Source organism: Electrona antarctica (genome assembly GCF_951216825.1).
Source record: "Electrona antarctica genome assembly, chromosome: 4".
In the NCBI taxonomy this organism is placed as follows: domain Eukaryota; kingdom Metazoa; phylum Chordata; class Actinopteri; order Myctophiformes; family Myctophidae; genus Electrona; species Electrona antarctica.
The window spans coordinates 392,501-412,721 of record NC_136809.1 but is presented as its reverse complement, the minus strand read 5'-3'; the positions used below and the strand labels follow the sequence as shown (position 1 = coordinate 412,721).

General features: G+C 45.0%; 1 protein-coding gene across 1 annotated transcript; it reads left to right on the top strand.

The window, feature by feature from the left end:
• The first annotated feature begins 3,679 nt into the window (after positions 1-3,679).
• soul4 (heme-binding protein soul4) lies at positions 3,680-17,659 on the top strand. The gene is made up of 6 exons (XM_079498929.1): positions 3,680-3,807; positions 9,920-10,093; positions 11,921-12,006; positions 12,403-12,544; positions 14,586-14,766; positions 17,393-17,659. Exons 2-6 carry the CDS (start codon positions 9,934-9,936, stop codon positions 17,637-17,639), a joined length of 816 nt encoding a protein of 271 aa, XP_079355055.1. The 5' UTR covers positions 3,680-3,807; positions 9,920-9,933; the 3' UTR covers positions 17,640-17,659.
• Positions 17,660-20,221: the final 2,562 nt, after the last annotated feature.

Genomic DNA, 20,221 nt, shown 5'->3' with positions numbered 1-20,221 from the left:
CAGTTCTGCAAAGCTGGAATCCGTTACATCTCGATATATAGAATTGTATGATCAGGACCAAAAAAAGTCTTCTCACTGAGGAATCAAAAGGACGGATCACAAGTTCACAACGTGTGTGTGTGTGTGTGTGTGTGTGTGTGTGTGTGTGTGTGTGTGTGTGTGTGTGTGTGTGTGTGTGTGTGTGTGTGTGTGTGTGTGTGTGTGTTGCTCAACATAATTTATTATGCTATTATTATTATTATTCTCTTATTATGCCATTATTCTATTGTTTCAATAACATTGCATCTGTATAGAGGTTGTTTCTTTCCTCCAGTTTGATCTTAAAGATGGAGTGCCACTATTTTCGTATTTTTCCAGTTTTTCATGTGTCTATGAGGTGACAGTACTTCATTAGACACCCTGGAGTCGTTTTTATGTGCAATGAAGTATTAACTTTGTATTTAGGGTTTATTCCTGGAGGCTGAACCGGTGAACCCTTGACAGTCATGAAATAAACAGTAATATAGTGACATCACACTATCAGCCCCTCCCCTAACCCCTCCCCTTTATCATACAACTACAGCTGTGGGTGCAGCTTCAGTTCAGGTGGATCACCACCCATCACCACCCACCAGGCAAACCAGGCATACTTAATGAACTGGTGGGCGTGTCCACAAAAAAACATGATTTGTTTTGGGGTGAAAAAAATCGTGGCACTCCATCTTTAGCTTATTCCAACAACTCTACACTCATCAGAGTGCTCTAGATGGATTTTATGATAAATATGAGAATTCCAATGTGTTTCTATGCTCAAAAAGCACAACATAGACGTTAAGTAACGGTAAGTAAAACTAATTGTCAGATAGTCGCCATCTTTGAAATATGCAAAATAGATGTTCAGCAACACCCAGTTATAAAGATAACCATTCCAACATGTTTCTAATTGTCAAAAAACATGATTTGAACACAATGTTTGCATTCATAGCTCATCAGGTTCAAAAGTTCTAGACAAAACCTTTTCAGGTGGCGGACTGGCGGCCATATTGGATTTGGCCACTATGATGACCCGGAGGGTTGCTGGCTCGGGCACAGATTCAACAAACATGAGTATTTTGAACATTTTGAGCACCTCAGAATATCTGTAGCTCCAACAGTTTAGAAGATAGAGCCATGTTTGAACTAGCGGTCATTTTAAAAAGGGCGTGGTCATTTTCGGGTATTTCGACCCGGATAGAGAATTGTTCACAGTTCCCACGTTGTTCGCGGCGGTCATATTAGTCAAGAACAGTTGCGATATTCTCTCCTAAATGAAGTGCATACATATCTTAGCTAGGTCCTCTACTACCCATGCCTTCGGCCTGGTGGAGACAATAATACACAAGACAAACCCCATAGAAACGGTCAGGGTCAGGGTTATTACATTACATTACATTACATTACAGGTTATAATATAACCCCAGGGTTATTTTATATCCCTTAGGGTTACCTTAACCCTGACCTAGTGGATCATTTATTATCATATTATAATAATACATTATCCACTAACCCATAGAAACGGGCCCGTGGCGGCGTGGCCCACACCGGGTCCAGAGCAACAGGTTGGGAAGCACTGCAGTGCAGTAGACTGAGCAGAGCGGTGGTGTGTGGTCCCACAGCGCCACTGTGTGGCGGAAGAAGCGCATTACAACTTACTTCACTTCAGATCGCTCCGTGTGTTGCCATGTCTGCTTATTATAAGCAACGTTGGGATTCGTTTTCTGTAAAGTTGCTATAGAGTTGGGGGTTGCGGTTTTATCTTGTTTCTAAAGTGTAGTTGTTTATTTGGTCTTGTTTCTAAAGTGTAGTTGTTTATTTGGTCTTGTTTCTAAAGTGTAGTTGTTTATTTGGGCTTGTTTCTAAAGTGTAGTGTATATTTGGTCTTGCTTCCTAATGTTGTTTAAAATAGGTGTTCTCATTCAAACAGTTTCATGATGTCAAGGGCCTCCATCTTTACTCTAGGCATCAATCTTTACTCTAGGCCTCCATCTTTACTCTAGGCCTCCATCTTAGAGTATATACTCTAGTATATACCCTAGGCCTCCATCTTTACTCTAGGGCTGAGCTCACACCTTTCATGCAATTCTGGTGCTCGTTGGATGCATGTTGTGTTGTGTCATGGCCGCCCAATGCATTTCCAATGGAGGTCACATGGTTTGACCCAACATTGTGTTGTGTGAGGGGGAGGGGCGCAGTCGTCCGCCCCTCCCCCTCACACAACACAATGTTGGGTCAAACCATGTGACCTCCATTGGAAATGCATTGGGCGGCCATGACACAACACAACATTTCCAATGGTGTTCTGTGCTCGTTGGATCAATGTTGTGTTGTGTTATGGCCGCCCAATGCATTTCCAATGGAGGTCACATGGTTTGACACAACATAGGGGGAGGGGTCTGTTGTATGGCTTTCAGCTGTGTTTCAACTGCGCCCCTCCCCCTCATACAACACAATGTTGTTTCAAACCATGTGACCTCCATTGGAAATACATTGGGCGGCCATGACACAACACAGCATTGATCCAACGAGCACGAGAATTGCATTAAAGGTGTGAGCTCAGCCTTTCATGCAATTCTCGTGCTCGTTGGATGCTCGTTGGATGCATGTTGTGTTGTGTCATGGCCGCCCAATGTATTTCCAATGGAGGTCACATGGTTTGACCCAACATTGTGTTGTGTGAGGGGGAGGGGCGCATTCGCTGCTCCCCTCCCCCTCACACAACACAATGTTGGGTCAAACCATGTGACCTCCATTGGAAATGCATTGGGCCGCTGGGCGGCCATGACACAACACCCAACGAGCACGAGAATTGCATGAAAGGTGTGAGCTCAGCCTTAGGCTTATACTTAGGGTATATACTCTAGGCCTCCATCTTTACTCTAGGCCTCCATCTTAGAGTATATACTCTAGGCCTCCATCTTAGTAGCCTGGCTAATAATATATACTCTAGGCCTCCATCTTTACTCTAGGCCTCCATCTTAGAGTATATACTCTAGGCCTCCATCTTAGAGTATATATACTCTAGGCCTCCATCTTAGAGTATATACTCTAGGCCTCCATCTTAGGGTATATACTCTAGGCCTCCATCTTAGAGTATATATACTCTAGGCCTCCATCTTAGAGTATATACTCTAGGCCTCCATCTTAGAGTATTTATACTCTAGGCCTCCATGCATCTCAAACATCAGGAACCCCCAAAACAGATCTCGTTTTTTATTTTCTTATTATTATATTATAATCACATTAAATCACTTTTTCGCCAAGATTTTTTTCATTATAATTTTTATTTTATTCGTTGAATAAAATTGAGTATTGAGTATATACTCTAGCATATACTCTAGGCCTCCATCTTTACTCAGGCCTCCATCTTAGAGTATATACTCTAGACCTCCATCTTAGAGTATATACTCTAGGCCTCCATCTTAGAGTATTTATACTCTAGGCCTCCATGCATCTCAAACATCAGGAACCCCCAAAACAGATCTCGTTTTTTATTTTCTTATTATTATATTATAATCACATTAAATCACTTTTTCGCCAAGATTTTTTTCATTATAATTTTTATTTTATTCGTTGAAAATAGCAAATTTCCAAATAGCATGACTACAATTAGATGCTTATTTATTTGTAGTGTTGAGGCTTTGCTTATTTCTCTCACACAATCTGGCAACACCGGTTCTGCGCGTGCGCACACCGTCAACTTCCTGCCCGTCCACAAGCAGCAGAACAACAACATCTGAACAGTCTGTAGTTTTTATTTCCTTCATTAAAAACTACAAACACAAACAAAAGGTAAGAATGAAACCAATGATCTATCGATACGTTATGACGTCATATGCTGTGCGGTTAGTGCATGTGTTGAACTGCTGCTGTGTGTGTGTCAGTGTGTGTGTGTGTGTGTGTGTGTGTGTGTGTGTGTGTGTGCGTGCGTGTTGCAGATTAAACTTCATAGATTTATTTCATCATAGACTTGTTTGACAGCACTGACGTCATTGTTATTCAAATTAATTGCACATTAATTTGATTGATTGATTTGCATAACAGATTAGGCCATCAGTTTTACATTTAATAAGCACTAGATGTTTTATAATATTCTGAATGTAGAGTTGCAACAAAGTCCTTAACATATCCGTTCTGTGGACGTCTTGGTAAAAATAAAAAATAAATGTTGTCAAAAGGCTGAACAGTGTGTACAATCAGTGCAGACAGCAGAGCAGAAGCTCTCAATGTTTGAACCGTAATACTAAATATGCAAAAACTAAACATAAATCTCACTGGAATTGGATGCAATACTTTACAATTTCAAATGATAAAAAGCCCACATGGTACATCCGCCTATGTTTACAATGAATGGGTCTTCTAGATTCAACCCATTATGAACACAAATCTAGAACCAGGACTGAATGCAGGTGTTTGGAGGTCTAGGTTAATCTAGAACCAGGATTGAATGCAGGTGTTTGGAGGTCTAGATTAATCTAGAACCAGGATTGAATGCAGGTGTTTGGAGGTCTAGATTAATCTAGAACCAGGACTGATTGCAGGTGTTTGGAGGTCTAGATTAATCTAGAACCAGGATTGAATGCAGGTGTTTGGAGGTCTAGATTAATCTAGAACCAGGACTGATTGCAGGTGTTTGGAGGTCTAGGTTAATCTAGAACCAGGACTGATTGCAGGTGTTTGGAGGTCTAGGTTAATCTAGAACCAGGACTGAATGCAGGTGTTTGGAGGTCTAGATTAATCTAGAACCAGGACTGAATGCAGGTGTTTGGAGGTCTAGGTTAATCTAGAACCAGGACTGAATGCAGGTGTTTGGAGGTCTAGGTTAATCTAGAACCAGGACTGATTGCAGGTGTTTGGAGGTCTAGGTTAATCTAGAACCAGGACTGAATGCAGGTGTTTGGAGGTCTAGGTTAATCTAGAACCAGGACTGATTGCAGGTGTTTGGAGGTCTAGGTTAATCTAGAACCAGGACTGAATGCAGGTGTTTGGAGGTCTAGATTAATCTAGAACCAGGACTGATTGCAGGTGTTTGGAGGTCTAGGTTAATCTAGAACCAGGACTGATTGCAGGTGTTTGGAGGTCTAGATTAATCTAGAACCAGGACTGATTGCAGGTGTTTGGAGGTCTAGGTTAATCTAGAACCAGGACTGATTGCAGGTGTTTGGAGGTCTAGGTTAATCTAGAACCAGGACTGAATGCAGGTGTTTGGAGGTCTAGATTAATCTAGAACCAGGACTGATTGCAGGTGTTTGGAGGTCTAGATTAATCTAGAACCAGGACTGATTGCAGGTGTTTGGAGGTCTAGGTTAATCTAGAACCAGGACTGCTTGCAGGTGTTTGGAGGTCTAGGTTAATCTAGAACCAGGACTGAATGCAGGTGTTTGGAGGTCTAGGTTAATCTAGAACCAGGACTGATTGCAGGTGTTTGGAGGTCTAGGTTAATCTAGAACCAGGACTGAATGCAGGTGTTTGGAGGTCTAGGTTAATCTAGAACCAGGACTGATTGCAGGTGTTTGGAGGTCTAGATTAATCTAGAACCAGGACTGAATGCAGGTGTTTGGAGGTCTAGGTTAATCTAGAACCAGGACTGATTGCAGGTGTTTGGAGGTCTAGGTTAATCTAGAACCAGGACTGAATGCAGGTGTTTGGAGGTCTAGATTAATCTAGAACCAGGACTGAATGCAGGTGTTTGGAGGTCTAGGTTAATCTAGAACCAGGACTGAATGCAGGTGTTTGGAGGTCTAGATTAATCTAGAACCAGGACTGAATGCAGGTGTTTGGAGGTCTAGGTTAATCTAGAACCAGGACTGATTGCAGGTGTTTGGAGGTCTAGATTAATCTAGAACCAGGACTGATTGCAGGTGTTTGGAGGTCTAGGTTAATCTAGAACCAGGACTGATTGCAGGTGTTTGGAGGTCTAGGTTAATCTAGAACCAGGACTGAATGCAGGTGTTTGGAGGTCTAGATTAATCTAGAACCAGGACTGATTGCAGGTGTTTGGAGGTCTAGATTAATCTAGAACCAGGACTGATTGCAGGTGTTTGGAGGTCTAGGTTAATCTAGAACCAGGACTGATTGCAGGTGTTTGGAGGTCTAGATTAATCTAGAACCAGGACTGATTGCAGGTGTTTGGAGGTCTAGGTTAATCTAGAACCAGGACTGATTGCAGGTGTTTGGAGGTCTAGGTTAATCTAGAACCAGGACTGATTGCAGGTGTTTGGAGGTCTAGGTTAATCTAGAACCAGGACTGCTTGCAGGTGTTTGGAGGTCTAGGTTAATCTAGAACCAGGACTGAATGCAGGTGTTTGGAGGTCTAGGTTAATCTAGAACCAGGACTGATTGCAGGTGTTTGGAGGTCTAGGTTAATCTAGAACCAGGACTGATTGCAGGTGTTTGGAGGTCTAGGTTAATCTAGAACCAGGACTGCTTGCAGGTGTTTGGAGGTCTAGGTTAATCTAGAACCAGGACTGAATGCAGGTGTTTGGAGGTCTAGGTTAATCTAGAACCAGGACTGAATGCAGGTGTTTGGAGGTCTAGGTTAATCTAGAACCAGGACTGATTGCAGGTGTTTGGAGGTCTAGGTTAATCTAGAACCAGGACTGAATGCAGGTGTTTGGAGGTCTAGGTTAATCTAGAACCAGGACTGATTGCAGGTGTTTGGAGGTCTAGGTTAATCTAGAACCAGGACTGATTGCAGGTGTTTGGAGGTCTAGGTTAATCTAGAACCAGGACTGCTTGCAGGTGTTTGGAGGTCTAGATTAATCTAGAACCAGGACTGATTGCAGGTGTTTGGAGGTCTAGGTTAATCTAGAACCAGGACTGATTGCAGGTGTTTGGAGGTCTAGGTTAATCTAGAACCAGGACTGAATGCAGGTGTTTGGAGGTCTAGATTAATCTAGAACCAGGACTGATTGCAGGTGTTTGGAGGTCTAGATTAATCTAGAACCAGGACTGATTGCAGGTGTTTGGAGGTCTAGGTTAATCTAGAACCAGGACTGCTTGCAGGTGTTTGGAGGTCTAGGTTAATCTAGAACCAGGACTGAATGCAGGTGTTTGGAGGTCTAGGTTAATCTAGAACCAGGACTGATTGCAGGTGTTTGGAGGTCTAGGTTAATCTAGAACCAGGACTGAATGCAGGTGTTTGGAGGTCTAGGTTAATCTAGAACCAGGACTGATTGCAGGTGTTTGGAGGTCTAGATTAATCTAGAACCAGGACTGAATGCAGGTGTTTGGAGGTCTAGGTTAATCTAGAACCAGGACTGATTGCAGGTGTTTGGAGGTCTAGGTTAATCTAGAACCAGGACTGAATGCAGGTGTTTGGAGGTCTAGATTAATCTAGAACCAGGACTGAATGCAGGTGTTTGGAGGTCTAGGTTAATCTAGAACCAGGACTGAATGCAGGTGTTTGGAGGTCTAGATTAATCTAGAACCAGGACTGAATGCAGGTGTTTGGAGGTCTAGGTTAATCTAGAACCAGGACTGATTGCAGGTGTTTGGAGGTCTAGATTAATCTAGAACCAGGACTGATTGCAGGTGTTTGGAGGTCTAGGTTAATCTAGAACCAGGACTGATTGCAGGTGTTTGGAGGTCTAGGTTAATCTAGAACCAGGACTGATTGCAGGTGTTTGGAGGTCTAGATTAATCTAGAACCAGGACTGATTGCAGGTGTTTGGAGGTCTAGATTAATCTAGAACCAGGACTGATTGCAGGTGTTTGGAGGTCTAGGTTAATCTAGAACCAGGACTGATTGCAGGTGTTTGGAGGTCTAGATTAATCTAGAACCAGGACTGATTGCAGGTGTTTGGAGGTCTAGGTTAATCTAGAACCAGGACTGATTGCAGGTGTTTGGAGGTCTAGGTTAATCTAGAACCAGGACTGATTGCAGGTGTTTGGAGGTCTAGGTTAATCTAGAACCAGGACTGCTTGCAGGTGTTTGGAGGTCTAGGTTAATCTAGAACCAGGACTGAATGCAGGTGTTTGGAGGTCTAGGTTAATCTAGAACCAGGACTGATTGCAGGTGTTTGGAGGTCTAGGTTAATCTAGAACCAGGACTGATTGCAGGTGTTTGGAGGTCTAGGTTAATCTAGAACCAGGACTGCTTGCAGGTGTTTGGAGGTCTAGGTTAATCTAGAACCAGGACTGAATGCAGGTGTTTGGAGGTCTAGGTTAATCTAGAACCAGGACTGCTTGCAGGTGTTTGGAGGTCTAGGTTAATCTAGAACCAGGACTGAATGCAGGTGTTTGGAGGTCTAGGTTAATCTAGAACCAGGACTGATTGCAGGTGTTTGGAGGTCTAGGTTAATCTAGAACCAGGACTGATTGCAGGTGTTTGGAGGTCTAGGTTAATCTAGAACCAGGACTGCTTGCAGGTGTTTGGAGGTCTAGGTTAATCTAGAACCAGGACTGAATGCAGGTGTTTGGAGGTCTAGGTTAATCTAGAACCAGGACTGCTTGCAGGTGTTTGGAGGTCTAGGTTAATCTAGAACCAGGACTGAATGCAGGTGTTTGGAGGTCTAGGTTAATCTAGAACCAGGACTGATTGCAGGTGTTTGGAGGTCTAGGTTAATCTAGAACCAGGACTGAATGCAGGTGTTTGGAGGTCTAGGTTAATCTAGAACCAGGACTGATTGCAGGTGTTTGGAGGTCTAGGTTAATCTAGAACCAGGACTGAATGCAGGTGTTTGGAGGTCTAGATTAATCTAGAACCAGGACTGAATGCAGGTGTTTAGAGGTCTAGGTTAATCTAGAACCAGGACTGATTGCAGGTGTTTGGAGGTCTAGGTTAATCTAGAACCAGGACTGAATGCAGGTGTTTGGAGGTCTAGGTTAATCTAGAACCAGGACTGATTGCAGGTGTTTGGAGGTCTAGATTAATCTAGAACCAGGACTGAATGCAGGTGTTTGGAGGTCTAGGTTAATCTAGAACCAGGACTGATTGCAGGTGTTTAGAGGTCTAGGTTAATCTAGAACCAGGACTGAATGCAGGTGTTTGGAGATTAATCTAGAACCAGGACTGAATGCAGGTGTTTGGAGGTCTAGATTAATCTAGAACCAGGACTGAATGCAGGTGTTTGGAGGTCTAGATTAATCTAGAACCAGGACTGAATGCAGGTGTTTGGAGGTCTAGGTTAATCTAGAACCAGGACTGAATGCAGGTGTTTGGAGATTAATCTAGAACCAGGACTGAATGCAGGTGTTTGGAGGTCTAGATTAATCTAGAACCAGGACTGATTGCAGGTGTTTAGAGGTCTAGGTTAATCTAGAACCAGGACTGATTGCAGGTGTTTGGAGGTCTAGATTAATCTAGAACCAGGACTGATTGCAGGTGTTTGGAGGTCTAGGTTAATCTAGAACCAGGACTGATTGCAGGTGTTTGGAGGTCTAGATTAATCTAGAACCAGGACTGATTGCAGGTGTTTAGAGGTCTAGGTTAATCTAGAACCAGGACTGATTGCAGGTGTTTGGAGGTCTAGGAAGAACACATCAGAATGCTTCATAGTTGAGGCCATCCCAGGAGCCAATCAGCAGCCTGGTTCCTCCTAGAAGTTAGCCAATCACACTCAGTCTATACTCACGCACGCACGCACGCACGCATGCACGCACGCACTACACGCACGCACGCACGCACGCACGCACGCACGCACGCACGCACGCACGCACGCACGCACACTGAAGGAAGACAATGCAGAGCAATACCAACACTAAAATACATACATACAATGCATTTTGAAGCACAATTACTTTTTATTTGGGTTCCCGGACCCCCTGGAACTCCCTCAAGGACCCCTGGGGGTCCCCGGACCCCCTGGAACTCCCTCACACTTTGACCATAACAGCTGATTGCAATTCCTACGTGTTTTCATGTACTTCCTTCCTGACGTCGTGTCACTTCCTGTGTGTAAAGGTCAAAAGGTCACCATGGCTCTCATTTCCCTGGAAGACCTGGACGGATTGGACGACGACGATGACATCACCGATGACGTCGCGGAGCCTCAGCCAATGAACGAGGAGCACAACGACAGACTGCTCCACCATTGGCAGGCGGTGGGCAGCACGCACCATGTGACCGTCCCGGCTGGTCAGTTCAATCCATTGAACCTTTATTGAAACACTGAAACAACACGGAGACAAAACAAAGTCTGTTTTTAAGGGCGTCTCTTTTTAACCCATTCTGGACGGGAACCCAGCATTACTAGACCTGTACGTGCCCGTCGCAGTCGCTATACGTTGTCATAACACCCGTTTTAACTGTCAGCCAGTGTCCCACATGGAGATCTGTGTGTGTGTGTGTGTGTGTGTGTGTGTGTGTGTGTGTGTGTGTGTGTGTGTGTGTGTGTGTGTGTGTGTGTGTGTGTGTGTGTGTGTGTGTGTGTGTGTGTGTGTGTGTGTGTGTGTGTGTGTGTGTGTGTGTGTGTGTGTGAAGACTGCAAACTGACTGTGAAAAGTGTACTTATCAATTGGGCCCACTGGCAGAGCCTGATTGGTTGAGCCTCAATTGGCTGAGGCAGAGGCTGGAAATTGCACAGGTGAAAGGAGTTGGCCTCATTAGGCCCACTGGCAGAGCCTGACCAGGTGAAAGGAGTTGGCCTCATTAGGCCCACTGGCAGAGCCTGGCCAGGTGAAAGGAGTTGGCCTCATTAGGCCCACTGGCAGAGCCTGACCAGGTGAAAGGAGTTGGCCTCATTAGGCCCACTGGCAGAGCCTGACCAGGTGAAAGGAGTTGGCCTCATTAGGCCCACTGGCAGAGCCTGACCAGAGCCTTTTGTGGTGGTTCTGGAGAACCGTGGGTCTGACCGACTCGATACCCAATGTGAAGTCGGTGGGGCAAACGGTTCTCGAGTTACACACACACACACAGACACACAATATTTGTTCAGATTTATAGCTATCTACGATCCTTTGCTAAGTTGATAGCATCGTCTCATAACTACCCCTTCTGAAAGGGTCATCAGCTGCACACCGAGTATGTCTTTACTCAAACGGTCTAAATAATATAACTCAAGTGTCTTTTATACTTTTATTGTCGTTCAACAAACATACATTTAAACACATTAACTAGTTATCTATGGTTGGTTTAGGGTTAGTGGTTCGTTTAGGTTAACCCAGTTTAGGTTAGGTAAAAAACCTGCATGAGACAGAAATATGCATATACATTCGTCAATTACAGGCAGGTTTACAACACACGGATAACACATTATTCATCGCTTATCAATAGCATTTACATACCATTGGTCAATGTGAGCTGTGTTGTTCATCATGTACTTACATGAGGTGTGGACTCGTCTTAGTTTGAATCTGAGCCTCTGTTTCCCTACAAGCTTCCTAAGTCTGCCAATGGCTAAGTCCCTCCTTTGGTTTGAGGGTACAGCCATTGGCTGTTGAAAGACCAGGAAGTCACTCACTGGAACCATGAGTGTATGGTAATTACATGGGCTGGTGGACTGGTCTATTCTCCCACTAGCTCAACTGGTTTATGAGAGTTTAGGGTTTAACACATTAATCATTTACATTCCTTTTAGGCATTGGGATTACATATCCACCTTTAGATAAATGCAGACATAATGTTTTATAGTTAGACACAGTCATTGGGTTAGTAATGCTGACTAGTGGCTCTTGTTTACACAACTGGTGGCTGTTCCCACCCTTATCAGCACCCCCGCTGTGTGTGAGGCATTTTGTAGAGAGGAAGCCTGGTGCTTGCTCCATTTTATGGCAAACACTATCCCATGTCACTTCCCTTCCCTTGGTGGTAACTGAACACTATTGGTTAGTTGTACAGTGCATATTTTATTAATAGAAACCAAACACTGATTACTATATCCAGCGGAACAATATTACATATTGTAATCTGTTCCAGAGATGACCCTAGTATTAGATTACAGATACATATTGTAATGTGTTCCAGAGATGACCGGCCCCATTCAGGAGATGACCAGCAGGAACCAGCAGAGGGAGCTCATTCCCTTCTGTCCCGTTTCTACACATGAGACGGTGATGACATTATTACATTATTACTATTATTACAATATTACTATATTACTATATTACATTATTACATTATTACAATATTACATTATTATATTATTACAATATTACATTATTACATTATTACATTATTATATTATTACAATATTACATTATTACAATATTCATATTACAACACATGACATTGTAATGCTTCTGTTACATTTCTACACATGAGAACTGTAATCTATTACTGTAATATATCCTCTTTTCTGGTGGGTAAGGTATATATACACCTAACGTGTGTGTGTGTGTGTGTGTGTGTGTGTGTGTGTGTGTGTGTGTGTGTGTGTGTGTGTGTGTGTGTGTGTGTGTGTGTGTGTGTGTGTGTGTGTGTGTGTGTGTGTGTGTGTGTGTGTGCAGCTAGGTGAGGTATTGTATGAAGAGCGTGTGTATCCGGCAGGTCATTGGGCGCAGCTCATCCAATCAGAGAAGCTGTACGAGCAGAGCATCTCATTGGCTTTCATGAAGTTAATGAGATTCATCTGTAAGGAGAACTCTAAAGGTTAGCTCCTCCCACTAATGCTTAGCCCCTCCCCTTCATCACTTAACCCCATCCCACTAACACCTAGCCCCTCCTCTAAAGGTTAGCTACTCCTACTAACACTTAGCCCCTCCCACTTTATGTAAATGAGATACATATGTAAGGAGAACTCTAAATGTTAGCTCCTCCTTTATCACTTAGCTCCTCCCACTAACACTTAAGCCCCTGCCACTGTACATTTAGCCCATCCCACTGTGCCACTTAGTCCCTCCCACTGCATCACTTAGCCCCTCCCCATTTCAATGTATGTTAATTCATGCAGGTCGGTACCTGGGTATGACATGTTAATTCCTGCAGGTCGGTACCTGGGTATGACCATCCCCATCGTGTATGTTAATTCCTGCAGGTCGGTACCTGGGTATGACCATCCCCATCGTGAACAGTATGTTAATCCATGCAGGTCGGTACCTGGGTATGACCATCCCCATCGTGTTAATCCATGCAGGTCGGTACCTGGGTATGACCATCCCTATCGTGTTAATCCATGCAGGTCGGTACCTGGGTATGACCATCCCCATCGTGTTAATCCATGCAGGTCGGTACCTGGGTATGACCATCCCTATCGTGTTAATCCATGCAGGTCGGTACCTGGGTATGACCATCCCCATCGTGTTAATCCATGCAGGTCGGTACCTGGGTATGACCATCCCCATCGTGTATGTTAATCCATGCAGGTCGGTACCTGGGTATGACCATCCCCATCGTGTTAATTCCTGCAGGTCGGTACCTGGGTATGACCATCCCCATCGTGTATGTTAATCCATGCAGGTCGGTACCTGGGTATGACCATCCCCATCGTGTTAATTCCTGCAGGTCGGTACCTGGGTATGACCATCCCCATCGTGTATGTTAATCCATGCAGGTCGGTACCTGGGTATGACCATCCCCATCGTATGTTAATCCATGCAGGTCGGTACCTGGGTATGACCATCCCCATCGTATGTTAATCCATGCAGGTCGGTACCTGGGTATGACCATCCCCATCGTGTTAATCCATGCAGGTCGGTACCTGGGTATGACCATCCCCATCGTGTATGTTAATCCATGCAGGTCGGTACCTGGGTATGACCATCCCCATCGTGAACAACCCTAACCCTAACCCTAACCCTTCATGCAGGTGGTACCTGGGTATGACCATCCCCATCGTGAACAACCCTAACCCTAACCCTAACCCTAACCCTTCATGCAGGTCGGTACCTGGGTATGACCATCCCCATCGTGTTAATCCATGCAGGTCGGTACCTGGGTATGACCATCCCCATCGTGTTAATCCATGCAGGTCGGTACCTGGGTATGACCATCCCCATCGTGTATGTTAATCCATGCAGGTCGGTACCTGGGTATGACCATCCCCATCGTGTATGTTAATCCATGCAGGTCGGTACCTGGGTATGACCATCCCCATCGTGTTAATCCATGCAGGTCGGTACCTGGGTATGACCATCCCCATCGTGTTAATCCATGCAGGTCGGTACCTGGGTATGACCATCCCCATCGTGTATGTTAATCCATGCAGGTCGGTACCTGGGTATGACCATCCCCATCGTGTATGTTAATCCATGCAGGTCGGTACCTGGGTATGACCATCCCCATCGTGTATGTTAATTCCTGCAGGTCGGTACCTGGGTATGACCATCCCCATCGTGAACAACCCTAACCCTAACCCTAACCCTAACCCTAACCCTAACCCTAACCCTAACCCTTCATGCAGGTCGGTACCTGGGTATGACCATCCCCATCGTGAACAGTATGTTAATCCATGCAGGTCGGTACCTGGGTATGACCATCCCCATCGTGTTAATTCCTGCAGGTCGGTACCTGGGTATGACCATCCCCATCATGTATGTTAATCCATGCAGGTCGGTACCTGGGTATGACCATCCCCATCGTGTATGTTAATCCATGCAGGTCGGTACCTGGGTATGACCATCCCCATCGTGTATGTTAATCCATGCAGGTCGGTACCTGGGTATGACCATCCCCATCGTGTTAATCCATGCAGGTCGGTACCTGGGTATGACCATCCCCATCGTGAACAGCCTCCAGGTGCATGATGGGAAGTCGTTCAATAAGGACGTGATGACATCATACTTCCTGCCCGCCGAGTTCCAGACGGCCCCGCCCACTCCCACAGACCCTGACATCCAGATCGTCTACCGACCGCCGCTACGCGTAATTACCAGGTAATTAACATAATGATATGCGTAATCACCAGGTAATTAACATAATACGATATGCGTAATTACCAGGTAATTAACATAATGGTATGCGTAGGGGGGGGGGGTTCCTAAAGGGCACATTGCCAAAAGGGCTCTAGCACCCCCTAGTGTCTATCTGTGCACGGCCACTGGGATACAATAAACTAGAGCAGTCACCAGTCCGTACGATGCATGAGCTAACTAGCATGGTTCCATCCCTAGCATTCCTCGTTGAAGCTAACTATCATGGCTCGATCCCTAGCATTCCTCGTTGAAGCTAACTAGCATGGTTCCATCCCTAGCATTCCTCGTTGAAGCTAACTAGCATGGTTCCATCCCTAGCATTCCTCGTTGAAGCTAACTATCATGGTTCCATCCCTAGCATTCCTCGTTGAAGCTAACTAGCATGGTTCCATCCCTAGCATTCCTCGTTGAAGCTAACTAGCATGGTTCGATCCCTAGCATTCCTTGTTGAAGCTAACTAGCATGGTTCGATCCCTAGCATTCCTCGTTGAAGCTAACTAGCATGGTTCCATCCCTAGCATTCCTCGTTGAAGCTAACTAGCATGGTTCCATCCCTAGCATTCCTCGTTGAAGCTAACTAGCATGGTTCCATCCCTAGCATTCCTCGTTGAAGCTAACTAGCATGGTTCCATCCCTAGCATTCCTCGTTGAAGCTAACTAGCATGGTTCCATCCCTAGCATTCCTCGTTGAAGCGCGCAGCAGTGCAAAGCAGGTAATCTTACTGTAAACACAAAAGGAAATACCCCAGCAACAGCAGAATATACACGCGACTAAAATAATCTACATTAAACAAGTACAATAAGGATGTTTCACATCATAATAACTCAGCGACCGCCACCGTTCACCACCATTCTATTTGGGTGTAGAAGAAGAGAAGCCTCGTCTCCCCAAAACAGCGATGGTGGAGGTGGTCGCTCTGACCGGACTAATCACTGGCTAAGAGTCTTTAGAAGCATTCATATTTTAGATGCGGTCACGGGGAAGAGCTATTGAGCCACTGAACACAATCGCTTTATATATATTTTTATTTGAAATGGAAAACTCTTAAAAAGGCCTAGAAAGGCCTCATCCACCACCTTGCTCTTTTTTCAATGCATTGAGGCTGAAGGGAAAGCAATCGAACACGGAGCTGCCGATCGGCGAGAGCTTTGATTAGCGGTAAGCCAACTTTATAGGTTAATCATTAAATAAAGCGCTTATTAACACGTTAATGGTGTCGTTGGCAGCTTGGGATTTCATTAAAGAAGTCGTTTGCCTGGAATGAGATAATATTTGTATACATACCGACAGACTTGTAGCAACTGCCACACAAGTTATATATGATTTATTTTTAATATCAACATTTAAAAGTGTATGTTGTATTATTTAATATTTCTAATAACGCCATCTGTCAAGGGTAAGGTCCTATATATTCTGTGCTGTCTACGTTGTGATTTTGTTATTATTTGGGGGGTTTTAAAGACTATGTTTATGATTTGATGTATATTTGATTGACATGGGTCAGGAGGGATTGACGCCCATAAAGTAGGCGTCGGTTACCGGCCTGAGGGAGACCTGGAGAGACATACAAACAAACAGGGAGTCTACGTGGGACCTGGACATGTTTGTTCTCTAAGACATCTCTTTAAGCTATAGCTACCAGAACGATTGCGCTCACTATATGAAGAGGCCGCTCGAGTCGAGACGTTCTTCTAATTGGTGAGATCGTTCGTCTTTTATTTATTTCTTTCTTTCTTCGTCCCGCGAGGATCCGAGGTGTCGTTCTTCCTCTTCCTTTGGAATACATTCAGCTGGATTACCACGCTACGGGGACTTACTTACTTTATTTACTACTTTACTACTTCTACTTTACATTGGAGGGAGTGTTACGCTGGAGAAACAGACTTTGTTTGGAAACACTCACGGAACTATACTAAACAATAAGCGCGGGCGTGCGTGTGTGAGACACGCACACACAGACATTCGGTTCATCCATTCATTCATTCAACTCGCTGTGTAACCTGTCTGCATAACTGTACTGTTGATTCCATGATGAGATAAAAGGTTAATGTGAGCTTTGCTTCTGACTGTGTTTGCTGCTTGTGTATGTAGGCTATTTCATTACATTCCACTTTATCAGATTGTATCCTAAGAGGAGATCATTCATAACTCGTAATTTAAATAATGGTAGCAGTGATAGTAATATCTGATCGTTACAGACTGTCGAGGTTCACAGCGACACAAATCAAACTGAACAGGTCTTCGCGCATGCGCACATCTACCCTGTCGAATGCACATTCCAATCCTTCATCATACTCCTAAATATAAATCCTAACAGCTATAGCCTATGTACACCCGCGCTCTAAACCCAATAAATCACACCTGCATGCATTATACAAACAAATACCCACCATGTTACAATGCTCAAAATGAAAATAAACGTAATTATGACGCAAGAGATGTTGTGATACACTTTCTCACCACTAGAGTGCATCATTAGACAGCCGAAATCTATAATTTCCAAAGGAAACCCACAGTGTGTGTGTGTGTGTGTGCGTGTGTGCGTGTGTGCGTGCGTGCGTGCGTGCGTGCATGCGTGCGTTCCAGAACGTTCTACGGGACCACCACAGAGCAGACTGTCTCCCAGCAGATCCGCCTCCTCTGGGACCTCCTCCTGGGCGGTTCCCACGGCAACCACCACGATGACATCATCGGCGGCGGCGCGGGGGGGGAAGGGGGCGGAGCCTACGGGGACCTGCGGCGAGACAACTACATGGTAGCGGCGTACGAAAACCCTGGGGTCTCGAACCCACGACACGAGATCTGGTTCCTATGGCAACACCCTGGCTCCTAATGGGTCAACCAGGCCTGGCTCCTAACGGGTCAACCAGGTCTGGCTCCTAACGGGTCAACCAGGTCTGGCTCCTAATGGGTCAACCAGGTCTGGCTCCTAATGGGTCAACCAGGTCTGGCTCCTAACGGGTCAACCAGGTCTGGCTCCTAATGGGTCAACCAGGTCTGGCTCCTAATGGGTCAACCAGGCCTGGCTCCTAACGGGTCAACCAGGTCTGGCTCCTAATGGGTCAACCAGGTCTGGCTCCTAATGGGTCAACCAGGTCTGGCTCCTAACGGGTCAACCAGGTCTGGCTCCTAATGGGTCAACCAGGTCTGGCTCCTAATGGGTCAACCAGGTCTGGCTCCTAATGGGTCAACCAGGTCTGGCTCCTAACGGGTCAACCAGGTCTGGCTCCTAATGGGTCAACCAGGTCTGGCTCCTAACGGGTCAACCAGGTCTGGCTCCTAATGGGTCAACCAGGTCTGGCTCCTAATGGGTCAACCAGGCCTGGCTCCTAACGGGTCAACCAGGTCTGGCTCCTAATGGGTCAACCAGGTCTGGCTCCTAATGGGTCAACCAGGTCTGGCTCCTAACGGGTCAACCAGGTCTGGCTCCTAATGGGTCAACCAGGTCTGGCTCCTAATGGGTCAACCAGGTCTGGCTCCTAATGGGTCAACCAGGTCTGGCTCCTAACGGGTCAACCAGGTCTGGCTCCTAATGGGTCAACCAGGTCTGGCTCCTCATGGGTCAACCAGGCCTGGCTCCTAATGGGTCAACCAGGTCTGGCTCCTAATGGGTCAACCAGGTCTGGCTCCTAATGGGTCAACCAGGCCTGGCTCCTAATGGGTCAACCAGGTCTGGCTCCTAATGGGTCAACCAGGTCTGGCTCCTAATGGGTCAACCAGGTCTGGCTCCTAATGGGTCAACCAGGTCTGGCTCCTAATGGGTCAACCAGGAGGACCTGTGATGTCTTGACATACTTTTTATGTGCTTTTTTCTATTAATTTGGTCATTAAGGTCCACAGAATGAGAGGTCTGCTCTGGTCATTAAGGTCCACAGAATGAGAGGTCTGCTCTGGTCATTAAGGTCCACAGAATGAGAGGTCTGCTCTGGTCATTAAGGTGAATGAGAGGTCTGCTCTGGTCAGTAAGGTCCACAGAATGAGAGGTCTGCTCTGGTCATTAAGGTCCACAGAATGAGAGGTCTGCTCTGGTCATTAAGGTCCACAGAATTCAAAATTCACCTTGATGACCAGAGCAGACCTCTCATTCTGTGGACCTTAATGACCAAGTGAATAGAGAAAACACAAATGAAAAGTATGCCATGACATCACAGGTTAATCCTTAGCCGTTGAGGCTTTTGGGCCTGTAGCTCCCTGGCTATAAAGGGTTAACCAGACCTGGTAGCGTAGCCAGACCATCTCTGAGCGCTACGTAGAGCCTGGAGCTACAGCTCCCCAAACACGAGCATTCACATATGTGACTAAATTTGACTGAGGGACTGCCATTGGATTTTTTGGAATTTTCGTTTTCTCATGTCATATGAAAGCAGGGAATCATAGCTTCAAATTGACATATTGGTTGTTCAGTTTGACCCACCAGTTTTGGAGATATGGCTCATAAAGTAATGTCTTGCAGAAAACAGCGAGTTGAGAAAACAGGCTTGAAAGGTTCACTTCTGTGGACTCTAACATTACACCTAGCTACATGTTTAAGCATTTATTTCATATTTACATGTCGATTTCAGCTCTGACACTTATTTCAGACATGCTCTAGTATGTGAAGATTCTGCCTGTGCTATAAACTCATTTTGGGAAAAAAATTAAAATTCTCCTCTGGTGAAAAGCTGGAATTTGCGCGATGGCAGTCTCTCAGTCAAATCTGGTCACATATATTTAAGCATTTCTTGTCTTTACATTTTATTTGTTTTTATTTCAATGCCTGCTAAGCAGCACACGCTATATACGATTAGAAGAACTACACCTCCCCCAAATCCGTGTCATATTGTTTTGTCATTTCCGTTCACGGAAATATATTTTAAAATATCTTTAGAGCTTATGTTTTTATTTCCATTTCTGCTAAGCAACAAGCTATTATATGCTTAGATGATTTATATTTATATTTGGATAAATGTGCGCGACTGTAAAGACGAAACGGAAGTGGGGAGGAGGCTCCACTTCCGCTTTATATTTTACTCATGATCAGAGCTTCCGTTGCTCCAGACTGTACGACGGAAGCATTTATATTTTACTCATGATCAGAGCTTCCGTTGCTCCAGACTGTACGACGGAAGCATTTATATTTTACTCATGATCAGAGCTTCCGTTGCTCCAGACTGTACGACGGAAGCATTTATATTTTACTCATGATCAGAGCTTCCGTTGCTCCAGACTGTATGACGGAAGCATTTATATTTTACTCATGATCAGAGCTTCCGTTGCTCCAGACTGTATGGCGGAAGCATTTATAGGTATTTATACTTTACTGGAGTATTTCCAATTTCCAATACTTTTACTTCTACTCTCATATCCAAATGTATTTGACAGCTTTAGTTGCTACTATTATCATTACAAAAGCTACAGTAATCAAACGCAAAAGCC